This window comes from Atractosteus spatula (assembly GCF_055471065.1).
Source record: "Atractosteus spatula isolate fAtrSpa1 chromosome 10 unlocalized genomic scaffold, fAtrSpa1.hap1 SUPER_10_unloc_1, whole genome shotgun sequence".
Classification (NCBI taxonomy): Eukaryota; Metazoa; Chordata; class Actinopteri; order Semionotiformes; family Lepisosteidae; genus Atractosteus; species Atractosteus spatula.
Genome location: NW_028296612.1, coordinates 3288308 through 3309042, shown reverse-complemented (window position 1 = coordinate 3309042; position 20735 = coordinate 3288308). Strand labels below are relative to the sequence as shown.

Below are 20735 nucleotides of genomic sequence, written 5' to 3'. Positions count from 1 at the left end.
GACAAACAATTCACACAGTGAAACATTCTAGTATGTTATACTGAGGGGGGGGGGGGTACTTCCTCTTAAAACAGCTCTTGAGGTATTTCAGCTACACGGTTCAGAACCTGGGCGCCACCTGACTGTCACCCCGTGAAGATCCTGTTGACCGGGTGCAGGGGGACCCCCCGACCCCCAAGAGAGAGAAGGTGCCCTCACTGTGACTGTGTGGAGTCCAGCCAGACCCGGTACCCCCCACCTCTGCCCTGAAACACCGGCCGACCCGTCTTTTTGGGGTTTGCGTGTATAAAAAAAAAAAACAACTTTCACGAACTTTCTTCCCGAACGCAGACGAGGGCGAGTCTGCATCGTCAGCAGGTGACGTGGGGACCCACGGGCTCGCGTCACCCCCCCCCCCCCCCGACCTGAAAACCCGCGCAGGTGACGCCTTCCTCCCCCCGCCCCCTCCAGTACCAGCCCCAGCGTCTTCCGCCCCAGGCCCGTCCCAGCCCGAAACGACAAGCAATCGCCGCAGCCTCCTCTTCCTCACGACCTGTGACCGCCAACCGAGTCCTCCCCCCCCCCGAGACCGACATGGGTAAGACGACCCGAAAAACACCCGGCGGGTATCGACGGCTGCCTCTTGAACCGACGGCTTTTTAATTTTGAATCGATCCGCCGGCGCTGTGAACGGAGGGAGTTCCTATCCCTGCTCGTCTCGTCGTCACTCCTAGTGCACTTCCTCGTAGCTACCGGATGTTTTTTTTATTTATTTATTTATTTTTTTTACTGCCGAATACGTTGCTTTCGGTTTCGAGCCGGGGCACGCGGAGTCGCATTTGTTTAGAAGTAAAAGAGAGAGAGAGAGAAAAAAAGCCGACGGCGAGGCGTGAAACGTCTTTTACAGTCCAAGTATTAAACACTGTGGGGCGGCGCAGCGGTCGGCACCTGGGTCCCATTCCTCGGGTGCTGTCTGTGGGGAGTCTGCATGTCGGGTGTCCTTTCTCAGGCACGTCCTTACAGAAAGAGTGGTGGGAGTGTGGAGCAAGGCGGGCAGCAAACCCTCGACTTGCATACAACTGGCTTCAATTCCGCACCTGGTGTGTGTGTGTGTGTGTGTCCTGTGATGGACTGGTGTCCTGTCCAGGGTGTGTGAGTGTGTGTGTGTCCTGTGATGGACTGGTGTCCTGTCCAGGGTGTGTGTGTGTCCTGTGATGGACTGGTGTCCTGTCCAGGGTGTGTGAGTGTGTGTGTGTCCTGTGATGGACTGGTGTCCTGTCCAGGGTGTGTGTGTGTCCTGTGATGGACTGGTGTCCTGTCCAGGGTGTGTGAGTGTGTGTGTGTCCTGTGACACCCACCTCCCTCCGTGTACAGAAGTGCTATGCGTACTCTTGCCTAGATAGAGAATGAGATGATCACTTCCAGGCTGAAGGAATACAAACTCCAGAAAGCAAAGTCATTGTCCTGGGTGACACTGTTCTGTGTGCTTTTCTCGAATGTGAACGTGGACATTTCCCTCTTTTTAAATCGCACATTTTGTTCGTTTTTGATTTTGTGTTTTTTCCCCCCTAGGCCCGGATACGGGGTCCCTCTTCCTCGTGGTGTTCCTGCCTACAGGTCAGTAGTGTGAGGATGCAAACCACCCTCATTCATCTCTCAGCACAGGCTTACAGAGGGGGGAGGTGCAGAGTTTCGTTTGACTTCATTTTAGTCTCTCGCTGACATCGCAGGAAGAGGGAGAGTTAGCCCTGACTGGCCAGACAGGAAGTCTCTCGCTGATGTCACAGGAAGGGGGAGAGTTAGCCCTGACTGGCCAGACAGGAAGTCTCTCACTGACGTCGCAGGAAGGGGGAGAGTAAGCCCTGACTGGCCAGACAGGAAGTCTCTCGCTGATGTCACAGGAAGGGGGAGAGTTAGCCCTGACTGGCCAGACAGGAAGTCTCTCGCTGACGTCGCAGGAAGGGGGAGAGTAAGCCCTGACTGGCCAGACAGGAAGTCTCTCGCTGACGTCACAGGAAGGGGGAGAGTTAGCCCTGACTGGCCAGACAGGAAGTCTCTCGCTGACGTCACAGGAAGGGGGAGAGTAAGCCCTGACTGGCCAGACAGGAAGTCTCTCTCTGACGTCACAGGAAGGGGGAGAGTTAGCCCTGAGTGGCCAGACAGGAAGTCTCTCGCTGACGTCACAGGAAGGGGGAGAGTTAGCCCTGAGTGGCCAGACAGGAAGTCTCTCGCTGACGTCACAGGAAGGGGGAGAGTTAGCCCTGACTGACCAGACAGGAAGTCTCTCGCTGACGTCACAGGAAGGGGGAGAGTTAGCCCTGACTGGCCAGACAGGAAGTCTCTCTCTGACGTCACAGGAAGGGGGAGAGTTAGCCCTGACTGGCCAGACAGGAAGTCTCTCGCTGACGTCACAGGAAGGGGGAGAGTTAGCCCTGAGTGGCCAGACAGGAAGTCTCTCGCTGACGTCACAGGAAGGGGGAGAGTTAGCCCTGACTGACCAGACAGGAAGTCTCTCGCTGACGTCACAGGAAGGGGGAGAGTTAGCCCTGACTGGCCAGACAGGAAGTCTCTCGCTGACGTCACAGGAAGGGGGAGAGTTAGCCCTGAGTGGCCAGACAGGAAGTCTCTCTCTGACGTCACAGGAAGAGGGAGAGTTAGCCCTGACTGGCCAGACAGGAAGTCTCTCGCTGATGTCACAGGAAGGGGGAGAGTTAGCCCTGAGTGGCCAGACAGGAAGTCTCTCTCTGATGTCACAGGAAGGGGGAGAGTTAGCCCTGAGTGGCCAGACAGGAAGTCTCTCGCTGACGTCACAGGAAGTGGGAGAGTTAGCCCTGACTGGCTACGGGCTACGTCACAGGAAGTGCAGTGTCTGCCAGATCTTGATCAGCGCGGCTCAAACCAGTCTTTTCCTTTTCCCCCAAAGTTATCACCCCACCTCTTCTGCCCAAGGAGGTCGAAGTGAAATTCGGGGACAATGCCACTCTGCCCTGCCACGGACCGAGTGGGGCGCCCGACCAGCTGATCGTGTTTTGGCAGACCCCCGAAACCAAGGTCCTCGAGTACAACAAGGGCACCGCCACCGCGGCTAGCGGTTTCCAGGGCAGGGCGACGGTGTCCCGAGAGAGGATCGCGGCGGGTGACTTCTCCCTGACCCTTCACCACACCACCTTCGCTGATGGGACCCTGTACGAGTGCCAGTCTCAGAACGCCACTGGGCAAGTCTGGCTGACCGTCGTCGGTAAGATTCTTAACACACGGTCGTTTCACCGAGCGCCGCAGCGCTCAATCAGAGCATCGGCATCTGATTGTAGGCGTCAGGGTCACACAAGAGCCACCACAAGCCCGTTCGATAAGATCAGCGTCTGATTGTAGGCGTCACAGTCACACAAGATCCATCACAAGCCCGTTCAGTACGATCGGCGTCTGATTGTAGGCGTCAGGGTCACACAAGAGCCACCACAAGCCCGTTCGGTAAGATCAGCGTCTGATTGTAGGCGTCAGGGTCACACAAGAGCCATCACAAGCCCGTTCGTTAAGATCGGCGTCTGATTGTAGGCGTCAGGGTCACACAAGATCCATCACAAGCCTGTTCGGTACGATCGGCGTCTGATTGTAGGCGTCAGGGTCACACAAGATCCATCACAAGCCCGTTCGGTACGATCGGCGTCTGATTGTAGGCGTCAGGGTCACACAAGAGCCACCACAAGCCCGTTCGGTATGATCGGCGTCTGATTGTAGGCGTCAGGGTCACACAAGATCCATCACAAGCCCGTTCGGTAAGATCGGCGTCTGATTGTAGGCGTCACAGTCACACAAGATCCATCACAAGCCCGTTCGGTACGATCGGCGTCTGATTGTAGGCGTCAGGGTCTCACACAAGAGCCACCACAAGCCCGTTCGGTAAGATCGGCGTCTGATTGTAGGCGTCAGGGTCACACAAGAGCCATCACAAGCCCGTTCGGTACGATCGGCGTCTGATTGTAGGCGTCAGGGTCACACAAGAGCCATCACAAGCCCGTTCGGTACGATCGGCGTCTGATTGTAGGCGTCGAGGTCACACAAGATCCATCACAAGCCTGTTCGGTACGATCAGCGTCTGATTGTAGGCGTCAGGGTCACACAAGAGCCATCACAAGCCCGTTCGGTACGATCGGCGTCTGATTGTAGGCGTCAGGGTCACACAAGAGCCATCACAAGCCCGTTCGGTACGATCGGCGTCTGATTGTAGGCGTCGAGGTCACACAAGATCCATCACAAGCCTGTTCGGTACGATCAGCGTCTGATTGTAGGCGTCAGGGTCACACAAGATCCATCACAAGCCCGTTCGGTAAGATCGGCGTCTGATTGTAGGCGTCAGGGTCACACAAGATCCATCACAAGCCCGTTCGGTAAGATCAGCGTCTGATTGTAGGCGTCGAGGTCACACAAGAGCAACCACAAGCCCGTTCGGTAAGATCGGCGTCTGATTGTAGGCGTCACAGTCACACAAGATCCACCACAAGCCTGTTCGGTACGATCGGCGTCTGATTGTAGGCGTCAGGGTCACACAAGAGCCACCACAAGCCCGTTCGGTAAGATCAGCGTCTGATTGTAGGCGTCAGGGTCACACAAGAGCCATCACAAGCCCGTTCGTTAAGATCGGCGTCTGATTGTAGGCGTCAGGGTCACACAAGATCCATCACAAGCCTGTTCGGTACGATCGGCGTCTGATTGTAGGCGTCAGGGTCACACAAGATCCATCACAAGCCCGTTCGGTACGATCGGCGTCTGATTGTAGGCGTCAGGGTCACACAAGAGCCACCACAAGCCCGTTCGGTATGATCGGCATCTGATTGTAGGCGTCAGGGTCACACAAGATCCATCACAGGCCCGTTCGGTAAGATCAGCGTCTGATTGTAGGCGTCACAGTCACACAAGATCCATCACAAGCCCGTTCGGTACGATCGGCGTCTGATTGTAGGCGTCAGGGTCTCACACAAGAGCCACCACAAGCCCGTTCGGTAAGATCGGCGTCTGATTGTAGGCGTCCGGGTCACACAAGAGCCATCACAAGCCCGTTCGGTACGATCGGCGTCTGATTGTAGGCGTCAGGGTCACACAAGAGCCATCACAAGCCCGTTCGGTACGATCGGCGTCTGATTGTAGGCGTCAGGGTCACACAAGAGCCATCACAAGCCCGTTCGGTAAGATCAGCGTCTGATTGTAGGCGTCACAGTCACACAAGATCCATCACAAGCCCGTTCGGTACGATCGGCGTCTGATTGTAGGCGTCAGGGTCACACAAGAGCCACCACAAGCCCGTTCGGTAAGATCGGCGTCTGATTGTAGGCGTCAGGGTCACACAAGAGCCATCACAAGCCCGTTCGGTACGATCGGCGTCTGATTGTAGGCATCAGGGTCACACAAGAGCCATCACAAGCCCGTTCGGTACGATCGGCGTCTGATTGTAGGCGTCGAGGTCACACAAGATCCATCACAAGCCTGTTCGGTACGATCAGCGTCTGATTGTAGGCGTCAGGGTCACACAAGAGCCATCACAAGCCCGTTCGGTACGATCGGCGTCTGATTGTAGGCGTCAGGGTCACACAAGAGCCATCACAAGCCTGTTCGGTAAGATCGGCGTCTGATTGTAGGCGTCAGGGTCACACAAGATCCATCACAAGCCCGTTCGGTAAGATCAGCGTCTGATTGTAGGCGTCAGGGTCACACAAGAGCCATCACAAGCCCGTTCGGTACGATCGGCGTCTGATTGTAGGCGTCGAGGTCACACAAGATCCATCACAAGCCTGTTCGGTACGATCAGCGTCTGATTGTAGGCGTCAGGGTCACACAAGATCCATCACAAGCCCGTTCGGTAAGATCGGCGTCTGATTGTAGGCGTCAGGGTCTCACACAAGAGCCACCACAAGCCCGTTCGGTACGATCGGCGTCTGATTGTAGGCGTCAGGGTCACACAAGAGCCATCACAAGCCCGTTCGGTACGATCGGCGTCTGATTGTAGGCGTCACCGTTACACAAGAGCCACCACAAGCCCGTTCGGTACGATCAGCGTCTGATTGTAGGCGTCAGGGTCACACAAGAGCCATCACAAGCCTGTTCAGTACGATCGGCGTCTGATTGTAGGCGTCAGGGTCACACAAGAGCCATCACAAGCCCGTTCGGTACGATCGGCGTCTGATTGTAGGCGTCGAGGTCACACAAGATCCATCACAAGCCTGTTCGGTACGATCAGCGTCTGATTGTAGGCGTCAGGGTCACACAAGATCCATCACAAGCCCGTTCGGTAAGATCGGCGTCTGATTGTAGGCGTCAGGGTCTCACACAAGAGCCACCACAAGCCCGTTCGGTACGATCGGCGTCTGATTGTAGGCGTCAGGGTCACACAAGAGCCATCACAAGCCCGTTCGGTACGATCGGCGTCTGATTGTAGGCGTCACCGTTACACAAGATCCACCACAAGCCCGTTCGGTAAGATCGGCGTCTGATTGTAGGCGTCAGGGTCACACAAGATCCATCACAAGCCTGTTCGGTACGATCAGCGTCTGATTGTAGGCGTCAGGGTCACACAAGATCCATCACAAGCCCGTTCGGTAAGATCGGCGTCTGATTGTAGGCGTCAGGGTCTCACACAAGAGCCACCACAAGCCCGTTCGGTACGATCGGCGTCTGATTGTAGGCGTCAGGGTCACACAAGAGCCATCACAAGCCCGTTCGGTACGATCGGCGTCTGATTGTAGGCGTCACCGTTACACAAGAGCCACCACAAGCCCGTTCGGTAAGATCGGCGTCTGATTGTAGGCGTCACAGTCACACAAGATCCACCACAAGCCTGTTCGGTACGATCGGCGTCTGATTGTAGGCGTCAGGGTCACACAAGAGCCATCACAAGCCCGTTCGGTACGATCGGCGTCTGATTGTAGGCGTCACCGTTACACAAGAGCCACCGGTCCGTTGACCGGACTTGGTTCTGGTTCAACAGAGGAGCTCCACTTCCCTGTAGTACTGCACTACTTTCCGGTTTCCAGACCTACGCCTGTCGAGACTTGATTTAAGATACGTACTGTTATTTCCTCCTGTGACCACTGCCCTCAGACCAGCCCCCATGTATGGGTTCAGTTTAAACCAGGGCACTTGGCTCTCTGACTCTACGGTCCCTTACACTCAGGGAAACACCATCAGCACTGCGATCGTCACTGTGGGAGGTGAGTGGGTCTACAGTAGGGTCACTAGAGGGGTCTACACTCCTGACAGAGGGGGTTCTAATATTGCTCTCTGTCCTGATTGTCTTCCAGCTCACAGAGACAATGTCACCCTGCAGGCTGGAGCCTCTCTGTCTGTCCCCCTGTTCACTGGAGAGCCGGTGGAGGTGCTGTTTGACCCTGAAGGCTCAGGAGACTGGACCTCAGTGTGTTCTGTCCAGAACAGCACAGCCAGCTGTGTCCCCCAGTACAGAGACAGAGTGTCAGTGGAGAATCAGGAGCTCAGACTGCAGGAGCTGAGGGCGTCTGATCAGGGGAGCTACACAGTGAGGGACCTTCAGGGAAACACCATCAGCACTGCGATCGTGACTGTGGAGGGTGAGCAGGTCTACAGCAGGTCACTCCACACAGTAATGTGCAGTTTCCTGAAGGAATGAGGAGATGAGGAAAATGATTTTTCCTCATCTCATCCCCCGCCCCCCACTGTCCTGGAATCCCAAGGCGCCAAAACAAATGGAAGCTGATTATCCAATTTTTTTTGCAGTCCGGGGTTTTAGGGATTTAGGGATCTAGGCACCTTCTCTAAAACCTTGCTGGGGGGGGGGGGGGGGGGGGTCAGCTTGCCAGCAGCGGCGTTAAGGCTCCTGCTGGTTCTAACGGAAGGAAAGACCCTCTGGGATCTGAGCTCTCCGGCTCTCCGGCGGGGGGTGGGGGGTGGGGGGGCGAGGGGGCTCTGCTGATGTCCTTTCTGCCTTTCCTTTCCCCAGGAAGACACCGGGACCTGGGAGTCGGAATGGGGAGCGCCGCCGCGCTTCTCCTGTGTGGCGCGCTCATCTTCCTCTGCTCCCTGAGGAAGTGGAAGGAATCTGCCGGGCGCTGGGACCGGCGCGCCGCCCCCCCCCCCTCCGGGGATCACGGACGACGGAGAGGCGACACAGCCCTTCTGTGGACGGGTGGGGAATGAGGACTAGGAGGACTTGGAGGGTGGGTGGGGCAGGGCTCTTCCCGGATAGTCACCCCTAGCGCCCTGTACACTCGTCTCCTATATCGTATACGCCACCCCACTACAACACCATCACTCCCTAGGGCGCATCGGTGCCAGGAACCGACCTGCCTTGATTCCAGTTAAGAACGCTTTCCGTCTTCTCTGAACGAACGAGCCCCCGAATGACACACACGCCGGACACGCCCACACAGGGGACGCGAACGACGCCGTATTGCGCCACTGTGTTAGACACGCCCAGGATATGAATGACGTCGTGTTGGACACGCCCAAACTGTGAACGACGGCCTCACTGGACACGCCCATCATAATAATTATTAATAATAATGTCTTACACTTATATAGCGCTTTTCTGGACACTCCAATCAAAGCGCTTTACAGGTCATGGGGAATCCCACTACCGCCACCAGTGTGCAGCCCCACCTGGGGCCATAGTGCGCCAGAACGCTCCCCACACAGCAGCTCTCAGTGGGGAGGAGAGCAGAGTGATGGAGCCAGTTCAGAGAGGGGGGGTTATTAAGAGGACATGATTGGGAAGGACCAATGGGAAATTTGGCCAGGACACTGGGGTAACACCCCTACTCTTTTCGAGAAACGCCCTGGGATTTTTAATGAGGACAGAGAGTCAGGACCTCGGTTTTACATCTCATCCGAAGGACGGCGCCTGTTTACAGTCCAGTGTCCCCCGTCACTGTTGTAGCGACAATGCTTGTTAATAAGACAGAATTAAGTGTTGCGGTGCTTTCCCAAATGAGGCCCCATCTCTCTGTTCATCTCTGTGGTGCAGCCACAGAGAGACCATTAGTGCAGGGTGATTTAAGGTTTCCTAGGACAGCTCCCAAAGGGGGATGCACTTAGCTAAGCCTGGCTATCATGATCAATGGTCATCCATTGGCGCCTATCTGTCTAGGGAGAGCCAGATGGACATCTGGACTGCATTCCTAGATGTCAGGAGTAAGTGACTCATATCTCACCTTGATCAACCAATCAGGGACTGGTAGGGCAGAGTAACCCACGTGGGTCTCTGATGCCCATGGAACTTTCAGCCAATGAACGAGCTGAAGTTCCTCCAGGTAAAAACAGGCAACACAGAGAGCCTGAGAGATTCAGAAGAGATTCAGTGAGACTTCTGTGGACTTTTCTAAAGGGAATTCAAAGGAGAATTCCAGGGCAGGACGGCCCAGGAGCAGAAGGCTCCCAAGGGCAGGACATTCTCGCAGCGCGCCTCCTGACCATCCTGAGACTCAGCCCGGACCACCACGGAACGGCCAGTGTGTCCGAGTGCCAGAACTTTCCTCTGTTCTAAGAGTCGAGAGCGGAGGTTGCCAGAGAGTAACCGGAGGATCCACCCGAGGTGAGCACCAGCAGCAGGCCTCGTGAACAGGTCGGAACTGTGGACAGCTGAATCGCTATTCAGAACTAGCGCTTCATCAGGAACGAACCGGTCCTCTTCCTGACCTGCTGGGACCCACAGTCATCTCTTCTCCTGTGCGCAAACTGTGCTAGTTAAAGCCAACACTAACTAGCCGGTCAGTGAGCATCAGCAGCACAGCACAGCCTGGCACGGAGCCAGAGAGCCCGCAGGAGATCTGAATCCCCAGAGTATTCAACTTCACTGCATTACAGCTCGAGAATTCAATTGTTATCCCAACCAGTTGGTATCAATTTAATTCCTAAGACTTATGTACTTGTTTTGAGTATCTAATGTAGAAGTTGTAACCAAGTTCAATTACGAAACGGTCTAAATGAATGATATACTGAACGTATGTCCTCTTGATATGTGTAACTCTTTGAAACTGACTGAGTATATACCTTTTGTATTCTGAAAACCCTCTCGATAAGATCTGTTAGGTTTATATGCATATTGTATGTATTAATAAATGTATTCTTGTGTATTAGTACCTGTGTGTGTGCGTTGTTTGAGTTATATCGCATGGTTGGATTCTAAAGCCATCAAAAGAATCAATTTTGTGATTTTCTGCTACAATTAATAATTGCCCCAGTAAATGCCCAAACCCTACAGAACTGGTGCCTACAGAGAGCACACTACACTGTACTGGGGCATCAGGACCCACACAGACCGCTGTTGAGCGCCCCCTGCTGGCCCCACTCACCCCTCTCCCAGCAGCAGCCTCAGCTGTCCCAGGAGTCTCCCCTCCAGGTACTGGCCAGGCTCACGCCTGCTGGGGCTCCAGTGGGGCTGCCAGCTGGGAGCTGCAGGGGGATATGGCTGCTGGCTTGTAGCACCCCCACTAATATCCAGGGCTACTATACATCCAGTGAAGAAACTACAACAAAATATCTGGAGCCTGGCAATCATGGGATGCCATCGTGTTAGACACGCCCTCAGTTGGCGGGGGGGGGGGGGGGTGCCATCGTGTTAGACACGTCCACGACTGTAATGACGTCGTGTTGGACGTGCCCGCATTGTGAAAGACAATGCACTGGACACGCCCACACAGCGGGGGGAGGTCACCCTGTGTGGGTCTCGCCCACTGCAAGAAAGACCCGACCAATTTACACACCCACTCTCCAGCCTTCTTCACAGCGCAAAGCCAACGAACCACAACAACAACAACAAAAAGGGAGCCTTAATGCACTAAAACACCCCGTGATTACGATCTGGCTTCCCTATTCCGAATTCTAGTCCCAGAGCTCCCACACCTGCCAGCATCCCAACGGGCCCGATCCTACTGGGAGAGGGGAGGAGGGAACTCAGCTGAACTGGCGGCCCAGTGTGCGATCGCCTGTCCCAGCCTGAGGAACAGACAGTGAGCCTGTCTCTCAATAATAATAATACAGTGCGTGACCTCCTGTCCCAGCCTGAGGAACAGACAGTGAGCCTGTCTCTCAATAATAATAATACAGTGTGTGATCTCCTGTCCCAGCCTGAGGAACAGACAGTGAGCCTGTCTCTCAATAATAATAATACAGTGTGTGATCTCCTGTCCCAGCCTGAGGAACAGACAGTGAGCCTGTCTCTCAATAATAATAATACAGTGCGTGATCTCCTGTCCCAGCCTGAGGAACAGACAGCGAGCCTGTCTCTCAATAATAATAATACAGTGTGTGATCTCCTGTCCCAGCCTGAGGAACAGACAGTGAGCCTGTCTCTCAATAATAATAATACAGTGTGTGATCTCCTGTCCCAGCCTGAGGAACAGACAGTGAGCCTGTCTCTCAATAATAATAATACAGTGTGTGATCTCCTGTCCCAGCCTGAGGAACAGACAGTGAGCCCGTCTCTCAATAATAATAATACAGTGTGTGACCTCCTGTCCCAGCCTGAGGAACAGACAGTGAACCTGTCTCTCAATAATAATAATACAGTGTGTGACCTCCTGTCCCAGCCTGAGGAACAGACAGTGAGCCTGTCTCTCAATAATAATAATACAGCGTGTGATCTCCTGTCCCAGCCTGAGGAACACACAGTGAGCCTGTCTCTCAATAATAATAATACAGTGTGTGACCTCCTGTCCCAGCCTGAGGAACAGACAGTGGGCCTGTCTCTCAATAATAATAATACAGTGTGTGATCTCCTGTCCCAGCCTGAGGAACAGTGAGCCTGTCTCTCAATAATAATAATACAGTGTGACCTCCTGTCCCAGCCTGAGGAATAGACAGTTCCTCATCTGTTTACAGGATATGTAAATATTGTGTGCTACTGTATGTCTTTGTTGTAAATGTGACAGGTCTGTAGATCTGATTTTTATTTTTAGTTTTGTTTCGTGTTCGTTTTAGTTTTCATTTGCGGTGGCAAAGCCGACTGTACCCATAAAGTACAGCCATGCCAATAAAGCACCTCGAACTGAACTGAACTGAACTGAATTGAATTGAGAGACACAAAGGAGACAGTGGAGAAAAGTCACGACGTAGTTCAAGCCGGGAGATGCGTCAGCCTGCGTTCAGGCTGCACAGGAACACGTACAGGATTATACAGGACACGACACGACACGACACGACGTGGGGTGGGGGGGGGACCGGATCTGTCCGGTACCGGGGCGGCGCCGCCAGCACGATGCGCCGGTATCCCACGACCGGAGATCCGCCCGGCGCTCATTCATCGAGCGGGGTGGTGTTTGTTTTTGTTGTTGTTTTTTTTTCTCAAACCCAGATGGGACGGCATTTTTAAACGGGGCGCCGCTGACATAACCTTGACACGCCGAGGATGGCGGTAGTGCACAGCGCAGGACCCCCGTTTTCACACTTTCAGCTCCGGAGACCCGCTCGTCGGGCTTAGATGAGACGCGTTTCTGTCGCCTACCTGCCGCTGCGATGACTTCGGTCCCTTCCGCCTCCGCCCGGGCCGGCGTCCTGCGCTGCCGGGGCGGCCTGTTCGGGCGGCCGCGGCCGCCGCCGCACGCAGCCAACCCGCCGCCGAGGCCCGCCGGCGCAGGCCGCAGCCTCGGGCTGCCGTGCGGGCCGCAGCCGGAGACCCCAGCGCCTCGGCGGGGCGGCGGGCGCAGCTGGGGGCCGGCGGCGGCGGCGGCGGCGGGGGCCGCTCGTTGGCGGCGCGGGCCGGGGGGTTGCGGGGTGCGGGTCGGCGGGTCTCGGGGCCCCCTGAGGTGGAGGGTCAGCGAAAAGCGGGGGCCCGCAGCCCAGACGGCGGAGGGTCACGGGAGACGCGCACAGCGGCCGCCTTCGGGGTCCGGGTCGGAACCGCCGCGTCCTGCGCCGACCGCCGTGGGACTCGCCGCCGAACCGGGCAGGGGGTCCCCCCACCCCGGCTGGGGGGTGCTCGCCGGGGTGCACAAGGGACTGCTTTGCGCCCCGAAACCGCCAGGGCGACCGGAGCCCACGGGGGACGGTTCCGCCCACCGCGCCGGTCCCGGGAGCCCGGTTCTGCACGTCAGCCTGTTGCTACCCTTGGCCCACAGACGGACCGGCGGGGGGTTCCTCTCCTGGCCCGGTTGGGTGCGTTTCAGGAAGGGGTGCCTTTCCTGGACCGCGCTGGTGTCGGCGGCCCTCCGGGGCGAGCCGGACCCCCGGCCCGGGCCCGCCTGCCCCCCGAACCGGCCTGCAGCGGGAGACGGCGGCCCGGAGAGGTCCGAGCCGGCGGGAGAGGCGCCTCCTGCCCGCAGCGGCGCCCCAGACGTCCCGCAGAAACAGGTAACACCGCCGTCTTGTGTGCTGCGGTAAATTCGACAAAACTGTTTCAAATTCACCAAACGAGGAGAAATTTGTCATTTTCGGGTGTGGGAGCGTGTGAAATTGTCAGGTTTTAGAGCTCGAATAGTCCTGGAATCGGTCGTGTCTTGTGTTAAATGGCGCAAACGCTTAAAAGACACGTTTTCGACGTGAGTTCCTTGGGATGGGGGTGAAATGGAGAACGACGAGAATCGTTTGTTTAGAAACGAGTATTGGACGCTTAGACAACAGTTCATCATGTGGTGCGCTTGAGAACGAGCCTCGTGGACTTACCGTCTTTCAATCGGATTGTTTAATCCGTCTACTAGTATACGGGCTCTTGTGGATATGCCTGTCCAGACTCTCACTGGACACACGTGCCTGTCCAGACTCTCACTGGACACCACTGGACACACTCGCCTGTCCAGACTCTTACTGGACACACTGTACACACTCACCTGTCCGGACTCTTATTGGACACACTGTAGAGACACACTCGCCTGTCCGGACTCTTACTGGACACACTGTACACACTCGCCTGTCCACACTCTCACTGGACACACTGTACACACTCGCCTGTCCACACTCTCACTGGACACACGCGCCTGTCCAGACTCTCACTGGACACACGCGCCTGTCCAGACTCTTACTGGACACCACTGGACACACTCGCCTGTCCAGACTCTCACTGGACACACGCGCCTGTCCAGACTCTCACTGGACACACGCGCCTGTCCAGACTCTTACTGGACACCACTGGACACACTCGCCTGTCCAGACTCTTACTGGACACACTGTAGAGACACACCCACCTGTCCAGACTCTTACTGGACACACTGGACACACTCACCTGTCCAGACTCTCACTGGACACACTGTCCACACTCGCCTGTCCGGACTCTTACTGGACACACTCGCCTGTCCGGACTCTCACTGGACACACTCGCCTGTCCGGACTCTTACTGGACACACTGGACACACTCACCTGTCCGGACTCTCACTGGACACACTGTCCACACTTGCCTGTCCAGACTCTTACTGGACACACTGTCCACACTCGCCTGTCCAGACTCTTATGGGACACACTGTACAGACTCGCCTGTCCAGACTCTTACTGGACACGCTGTACACTTCACCTGTCCGGACTCTTACTGGACACACTCGCCTGTCCAGACTCCTACTAGACACACTGTACACACTCGCCTGTCCAGACTCTCACTGGACACACTGTACACACTCGCCTGTCCAGACTCTTATGGGACTCGCCTGTCCAGACTCTTATGGGACACGCTGTCCAGACTCGCCTGATGCACACCTGAGAGGCTTCTCCTCTCGTTTTGAACAGCTGTTTGTAAAACTGCCCATCTAATCTGACCGTGTCCCGACTGTAACCTCCCTCTCTCCCTCTCTCCGGGTTGCAGTGCCCTGACCCAGACCAAGGCTGTGCGTCGGGAACGCGGGAGAGCAGTAGTCCCGCTCTGGGACAAACGGGCCGGCATCCCTCCAGGCCCGGGGAGGCCCGGGGAGAGGTCCTGGACGCCGCGGCCCAGGACGGAAGCACTGCAGTGGGGAAGGGAGCCTACTAGAGCGGGCAGGCTGAACTGAGGCCTACTGGGGTTTTTTTTTTAATTGAAACCACCTAGGAACGGAGAGAGGAAGGAGCAGGGGGGGAAAGAAACTGTCGGGACGCCGCAGCCTGAAAAAACGGTTTTACTGGGGACGTCACTCCAGTGCCACTGAGGGAATGAATGGTGTACTGTTTTTTTTTTTGTTTGTTTGTTTGTTTTCCAAGCAAAGGTAATAAAGTCATTTAAAAAAAAATCATCAGGCTCTGGTCTCTGGTCTGTTTTTCCTTATAATACGTCTAGAAGCAAACCGGGGAATTCACAGACTTAGTAACGGGGGTGGGGAACAGGCTGCCCAGCCGATACCCCGGCTTCTCTCCAGACACAGCTGGGTGAGCTCCTCCATTCAGGACAGGAGGCTCTATTGTACACAGAGAGGGGTGGGGGTGGGGAACAGGCTGCCCAGCCCTGTGGTTGAAGCCGATACCCTGGCTTCTCTCCAGACACAGCTAGATGAGATCTTCCCATCATACCAAAGGGGAAGTTCTGACTTATCGCCTCCTCTCTTTGGTGACCCATCTCGTATTCCTAAGGACTCTGAAGTCTATGGTCCCAGCTGTGTGTGTGAGTGTGTGTGTGTGGGCGGGCGGGCGGGCTAGTGTATCGACTGGCGTTTATCCTGGCTGAACTGTAGTTTTTCCAACCTGACTGACAAGATGAGTGTGTCCTTTGCAGGGTTCAGGGCACGACAGAGGTCCAACCCGTGAATCCAGCCCCAGGGGCTCCTGCTCTTTGTCAGGAAAAGAAAAAAAAAATCACACAAGTTCTGTGTCGCACCCGAGTTTTGTTTTCCCCCTGGGGGGGGGGAGGTACTTCCTCTCCTCCTGTCCCATGTGGTCACTGGCTGTCAGGAATCTGCAGAGGGCAGAGGGCAGCTGCACCCGCTGAAGCCTGATGGGTCATAACGACAGCGGAGGCGCTCTGGGGGGATCAGGTGGGAGGAGCCCGGGGCAGCTGGGAGAACACGCAGACTCCCCACAGAAGGTGGACACCTGGACTCGAACCCAGGGCTTCAGAACTAGGAGGCCCCCCCTTAAGACGAACGCAACAGGGAGAAAAAAAACAGACTTCCACACAAAACGCTTTGTCACGGGACTCAAAGACGACTTTCTTTTACTTATCAGGATCATACAGAAAGATGCAATACATATCATACTTAAAAAATGTTCTCATGTACACTTGGCGTGAAGAGGAATACTTAGGATGCAAGCGATTGACTATTATTTCATCTGTTTATACAGGTGTGTGTGTGTGTGTGTGTGTCATGTGATGGACTGGTGTCCTGTCCAGGGTGTGTGAGTGTGTGTCCTGTGATGGACTGGTGTCCTGTCCAGGGTGTGTGCGTGTGTGTGTGTGTGTCCTGTGATGGACTGGTGTCCTGTCCAGGGTGTGTGTGTGTGTGTCCTGTAATGGACTGGTGTCCTGTCCAGGTGTGTGTGTGTGTGTGTGTGTGTGTGTGTGTGTGTGTGTGTGTCCTGTGATAGACTGGTGTCCTGTCCAGGGTGTGTGTGTGTGTGTGTGGGGCCACATTTCTTGATCAGAAGAACGTCAAGAGGAGGATTATTAATCATTCTGCAAAATTAAAATGTATTTAAAAAAAAACACAAATAAAAATCGGGCCGTCCTCCTGTTATACCCAGTTACCCCTGCCATCGTCTGAACCCTTCGACCCCACCAGTGCAGGGTATATATAACTGTATATAACACCAGCGCCAGGTATATAACTGTATACGACACCAGCGCCAGGTATATAACTGTATACGACACCAGCGCCGGGTATATAACTGTATATAACACCAGCGCAGGGTATATAACTGTATATAACACCAGCGCCGGGTATATAACTGTATATAACACCAGCACCGGGTATATAACTATATATAACATCAGCGCAGGGTATATAACTGTATATAACACCAGCGCCGGGTATATATAACTGTATACGACACCAGCGCCGGGTATATATAACTGTATACGACACCAGCGCAGGGTATATATAACTGTATATAACACCGGCACAGGGCATATATTACTGTATACGACACCAGCGCAGGGTATATAACTGTATATAACACCGGCGCAGGGCATATATTACTGTATACAACACCGGCGCAGGGCATATATAACTGTATACGACACCAGCGCAGGGTATATATAACTGTATACGACACCAGCGCAGGGTATATAACTGTATATAACACCGGCACAGGGCATATATTACTGTATACGACACCAGCGCAGGGTATATAACTGTATATAACACCGGCGCAGGGCATATATTACTGTATACAACACCGGCGCAGGGTATATATAACTGTATACGACACCAGAGCAGGGTATATTACTGTATATAACACCAGCGCAGGGTATATACTACTGTATACGACACCAGCACAGGGTATATCAGAGTATATAATACCGGCACAGGGTATATAACTGTATACAACACCAGCGCAGGGTACATCAGAGACTATATAACACCGGCGCAGGTTATGTCAGAGTATATAACACCAGCGCAGAGTACACAACATACAGTGAAGGGCATATAACTGCATATAACACCGCTTGAAGGTACATAACAATAAATAAACATAAATACCAGCTGACAGCATATAACTGTATATACCACCAGGCCAGGGTGTGTATCAGGCTGTACGACAGCAGCTCAGGGCACAGTGGAAGAGTCAGGGAGGTGCCCAGCGTCAGTGTGTGTGAGAGTGTGTGAGTGTGTGAGGGTGCGTTTAATAACTGAAAGGCTGACTCAGTGCGTTTCTCGTGAGGATACAGCATTCAATCCCATCAGGCACCACAGCTGGGCGGCCAGGCGCAGCGGGAGGAGAGAGGAAGGGGAGAGGAGCGCGGGGGAGGCTTTACAGAGACGAGGTGGGAGGGGGCGGGAGGGGCAGATACTCAGCAGCTGCCCCCCCCCCTCCCAACGTCTCCCTGCGACGATCAGTGCCTCTCGCCCTCTCTCACCCCGGTCCACTCATACCCCCACCTCCACCCCTGCGTGTCCCCGCCTGCCTCCCTGCCCCCCCCCCGCGTCACAAATGGAAGGTCCCCCCCGTCTTGTAGTGCTTGAGTTTGTTTATTTCTGCGTCTCGCGGCGCCCCCCTGGCTCACAGTGAGCTACCTCTCTCTCTCTCTCTCTCTCTCTCTCTCTTCACTGGGCGCTCAGTGGGCGTGCCGGCCCTGGGGCTGCTGTCGCGGCCCCCCAGCACCAGGGGGCCCCGCGCCGGGCCGGCTCCTGTGTCCCATGATGCAGTTGGCACTGCCACAGCCGTCGTCCTCCCCCTCGCTCTCCGAGGAGCTCTCCCCGAACTGCCTGGGCTTCTCGTAGATACAGCAGCCTGAGAGAGAGAGAGAGAGAGAGAGGGGTTCATACAGACACCTCTCTTGCGCAGTGAGTAGCTCATCAATCTGAGGAGCTCACCCAGCTGTGTCTGGAGAGAAGCCGGGGTATTGGCTTCAACCACAGGGCTGGGCGGCTTGTTCCCCACCCCCACCCCCCTCTGTGTACAGAAGGTACAGAGCCTCCTGTCCTGACTGGAGGAGCTCACCCAGCTGTGTCTGGAGAGAAGCCAGGGTATCAGCTTCAACCACAGGGCTGGGCAGCCTGTTCCCCACCCCCACCACCCTCTGTGTACAGAAGGTACAGAGCCTCCTGTCCTGACTGGAGGAGCTCACCCAGCTGTGTCTGGAGAGAAGCCAGGGTATCGGCTTCAACCACAGGGCTGGGCAGCTTGTTCCCCACCCCCACCCCCCTCTGTGTACAGAAGAGCCCCTTCAGACGTATATTCAACTTTCTAAATGACATAACACGAACCCCGAGACTCAAGTGTTCAATCTGGCCACAGGAGGTGTTTCTTTACACAAAGGGCGGTGGGAGTGTGGAACAAGCTGACACCTTCTCTCGGGACAAGCCTGGACTAGATACTGAAATCAATCAGCCGGATTCTCTAATAAGCACAGCATTGACCCTTAACTGTTGAATGAGTCCAGGTGCTACGCTTCTGCTACTTTGATGAGGAAGGAACAGGAAAACAGAACTGAGTGACAGTCAACTCACATTTGGAAGACCTTCGGCCCAGATGCTCATTGTCCACAGTGTCGCTGGAAAACTCCACCTTCTTCTCCGTCTTCCTCTTCCTCAGCTTGATTGTCAGACTGCGGCTCTCCTGCAGAATGAGAGAGAGAGAGGGGTTCATACAGACACACTGACTGGACACTCCAGTACATGAACACTGCACTGAGAGAGAGAGGGGTTCATACAGACACCCTGACTGGACACTCCAGTACATGAACACTGCACTGAGAGAGAGAGGGGTTCATACACACACACTGACTGGACACTCCAGTACATGAACACTGCACTGAGAGAGAGAGGGGTTCATACACACACACTGACTGGACACTCCAGTACATGAACACTGCACTGAGAGAGAGAGAGAGGGGTTCATACAGACACACTGACTGGACACTCCAGTACATGAACACTGCACTGAGAGAGAGAGGGGTTAATACAGACACACTGACTGGACACTCCAGTACATGAACACTGCACTGAGAGAGAGAGGGGTTCATACAGACACACTGACTGGACACTCCAGTACATGAACACTGCACTGAGAGAGAGAGGGGTTCATACAGACACACTGACTGGACACTCCAGTACATGAACACTGCACTGAGAGAGAGAGAGGGGTTCATACAGACACACTGACTGGACACTCCAGTACATGAACACTGCACTGAGAGAGAGAGGGGTTCATACACACAGACATACTGACTGGACACTCCAGTACATGAACACTGCACTGAGAGAGAGAGGGGTTCATACAGACACACTGACTGGACACTCCAGTACATGAACACTGCACTGAGAGAGAGAGGGGTTCATACAGACACACTGACTGGACACTCCAGTACATGAACACTGCACTGAGAGAGAGAGGGGTTCATACAGACACACTGACTGGACACTCCAGTACATGAACACTGCACTGAGAGAGAGAGAGGGGTTCATACACACACACTGACTGGACACTCCAGTACATGAACACTGTAATGGACTGGTGGTGGTGGTGTGGGGGGGGAACAGGTTTTAAAAATGAGAAAGACGTGTGTGAATAAATATGGTGTTTTCCGTCTGTCAACAAGATCTCCAGGCAGCTCAGGAGGTGATCAGGTGGCGCAGTGTCAATGACGCAGCGAGGTTGCGCCGCGCCGTGTTGTCATTTCCAGCGCGATTGCTGTCGTTATTATCATTATTTTCGACACGCTCGTTAGCGGCGACTGCGGTACCTGCTGGGGAGGGGGCGGCGTGCTGGTCTGCACCGTCTCCGTGATCGTCTCTCTCGACTTCCCGGCGGCCTCCGCCATCGTTCGGGTCACCGTTTCCTGACGCAACCTAATTACCGCTGATGAGCAGCGACCGGGGTAACCCGTGATCGCTGTCCGGTCCAAAAGTCAGTCACGCTGGGCGGCTGCCCCGGCTGTTGCTCCTGCTTATCGACGCTGCGTCTCTCGCCGACTGCGGGGGAAGGGTTTCGCCGCTGCACAACTTCCGCCACCCCTCCTCCGAATCAGCGGCCGAGTCCATTTCCGGTAGCGGCCGATGGGGAAACACGCACCGCGTTCTGTTTAGTTCCGAGTAGGTCCGTACTCAAGGAAGTACCTCGGCTCAGGCCGGTACTGTCGTGGTGATTTTCTGTCCCGCCGGTGCACAGGACTTGTCAGCTTCCTCAAATACTCTGTCGGTCAAATGTGACTTTTATTCGCAAAGAAGAATCGTCAGAACAAG

General features: G+C 54.9%; 3 protein-coding genes across 3 annotated transcripts; 2 read left to right on the top strand and 1 right to left on the bottom strand.

Annotated features, from left to right (window-relative positions):
- The first annotated feature begins 403 nt into the window (after window positions 1–403).
- LOC148813453 (uncharacterized) lies at window positions 404–10081 on the top strand. Its single transcript, XM_088908256.1, has 5 exons — window positions 404–577; window positions 1552–1596; window positions 2903–3217; window positions 7272–7556; window positions 7946–10081. Exons 1-5 carry the CDS (start codon window positions 574–576, stop codon window positions 8140–8142), a joined length of 846 nt encoding a protein of 281 aa, XP_088764382.1. The 5' UTR covers window positions 404–573; the 3' UTR covers window positions 8143–10081.
- Window positions 10082–12114: 2033 nt separating this feature from the next.
- LOC148813452 (uncharacterized) lies at window positions 12115–15129 on the top strand. Its single transcript, XM_088908251.1, has 2 exons — window positions 12115–13290; window positions 14729–15129. Exons 1-2 carry the CDS (start codon window positions 12457–12459, stop codon window positions 14891–14893), a joined length of 999 nt encoding a protein of 332 aa, XP_088764377.1. The 5' UTR covers window positions 12115–12456; the 3' UTR covers window positions 14894–15129.
- Window positions 15130–16015: 886 nt separating this feature from the next.
- Window positions 16016–20514, bottom strand: ppp1r11 (protein phosphatase 1, regulatory (inhibitor) subunit 11). Its single transcript, XM_088908267.1, has 3 exons — window positions 20237–20514; window positions 19002–19110; window positions 16016–18282 (listed from the first exon to the last, which is right to left on the bottom strand). The coding sequence occupies exons 1-3, from the start codon at window positions 20312–20314 to the stop codon at window positions 18107–18109; spliced, it is 363 nt and encodes a 120-aa protein (XP_088764393.1). The 5' UTR covers window positions 20315–20514; the 3' UTR covers window positions 16016–18106.
- Between the last annotated feature and the right edge of the window lie 221 nt (window positions 20515–20735).